Below are 1741 nucleotides of genomic sequence, written 5' to 3'. Positions count from 1 at the left end.
CCCTCCCCCCCCCCCTTTCCTGCACCCCAGGGAGACTCCGGGGGACCCCTGAACTGCCAGGCGGCCGACGGGAGGTGGGAGGTGCACGGCGTGGCCAGCTTTGTGTCCGGGCTGGGCTGCAACGCGCCCAAGAAGCCCACGGTCTTCACGCGCGTGTCCGCCTTCAGGGACTGGATCAGCGAGGTGGGTGCGGGGGATGGGGACGTGGGGTGCGGTGCCCGAGTGGCAACGGGACAGGGTGCTGGGGTGCCAGGGTGCTGGGGTCATGAGGAGCCAGGGCACTGGGGTACTTGGGTGCCATGGTGTTGGGGTACCAGGGTGCCAGGGGATTGGAGTGTTGGGGTGCCATGGTGTTGGGGTGCCAGGGGACTGGGGAGCTGGGGCACTGTGGTTCTGGGGTACCAGGGTGCTGGGGTCATGAGGAGCCAGGGCACTGGGGTACTTGGGTGCCGTGGTGTTGGGGTACCAGGGTGCCAGGGGATTGGAGTGCTGGGGTGCCGTGGTTCTGGGGTACCTGGGTGCTGGGGTGCCAGCGTGCTTGGGAACCATGGTGTCAGAGCACCAGGGGGCCAGGGCAATGGGATGTATGGGTACCATGGTTCTGGGGTGCCATGGTGCTGCGTGCTGGGGTGCTGAGGAGCCAGGGCACTGGGGTACTTGGGTGCTGTGGTGTTGGGGTATCAGGGTACCGGGGTATCAGGGTGCCAGGGTACCAGGGGACTGGGGCTCTGGGGTGTCATGGTTCTGGGGCACCAGGGTGCTAGGATGCTGGATGCCATGGTGTTGGGGTACCAGGGTGCCAGAATTGGGGTGCTGGGGTGCTAGAGTGCCAGCTTGCTGGGGTGTTGGGTGCCAGAGTGCTGGGACACCAGAGTACCAGGGTGCCAGGACACTGGGGTGCTGGGGTAGCTATCATGTTGGGGTATCAGGGTGTTAGGACACTGGGCTGCCAGGGTGCCAGGGCATTGGGGTGCTGGGGTGCTGCACCCCCTGAGCAACTTCTCCCTTCCAGACCATGAGCCAGCACTGAGCACGGTGACAGTGGTGACCTCCTGGTGTGACACTGGTGCCCTCCCTGCGTGGCACCTGGCAAATAAACCCACAGCTCTGGCACCTCCTGTGTCCCTGTGCTGGGGGGGGCATGGGCTGGGGGGGGGGTGGCACGGGAGGGGATGGGTGGCATGGGCTGAGTGGGTGCACAGAGTACGCAGAGGTGCCCAGAGACCACGGGGAAGGGCACCCAGAGGCACCCCGGTGCCACAGGGACAAGCACCCCGAGATGCCTAGAAGCCACAGGGATGTGGCACTATGGTGCCAAGGGGATGGGCACCCCAAGACACCTTGGTGCCACGAGGATGGGCATCTAGAGGTGACCTGATGCCCGTGGGATGGGCAACCACCCCAGGGCACCCTGGTGCCAGAGTGCTGAGCCCCCAGGTGTGCCCCAATGCCATGTGGGTGGACCTCCCCCCCCCCACAAGATGCTCTGAGGCCGCGGGGATGGGCACCCCAGTGATGTCCTGTCACCTTGGGGATGGGTCCCCCCCTGAGGTGTCCCAAGGCCCCAGGGATGGACCCCTCCCTCCATGTGCCCCAGGACCTCGGCGATGGGTGCTCTGTGATTACCTGCCAGGACAGAGCTGCCTCCTCCAGCTGCTCTGAGTGATGGGCACCCAGTGACACCCTGTCACCAGGGGGATGAACCCCCCCCCGCCAAGCCGTGGGGAGGGGCCCCCCCGCG

At 66.3% G+C, this 1741-nt stretch overlaps 1 protein-coding gene across 1 annotated transcript; it reads left to right on the top strand.

Moving 5' to 3' along the window:
- Positions 1-30: 30 nt before the first annotated feature.
- LOC104395029 (spidroin-1-like) lies at positions 31-636 on the top strand (the record flags this gene model as incomplete). The annotated part of the gene is made up of 2 exons (XM_010004694.1): positions 31-209; positions 366-636. Coding segments are annotated over 2 exons (450 nt in total), but the record flags the coding sequence as incomplete, so codon positions are not given.
- Positions 637-1741: the final 1105 nt, after the last annotated feature.

Source organism: Chaetura pelagica, unplaced genomic scaffold, assembly GCF_000747805.2.
Source record: "Chaetura pelagica isolate M959 unplaced genomic scaffold, ChaPel_1.0 scaffold819, whole genome shotgun sequence".
Lineage (NCBI taxonomy): Eukaryota > Metazoa > Chordata > Aves > Apodiformes > Apodidae > Chaetura > Chaetura pelagica.
Note: the sequence above shows the minus strand (reverse complement) of the source record. Positions and strands in the feature narration are given on the sequence as shown.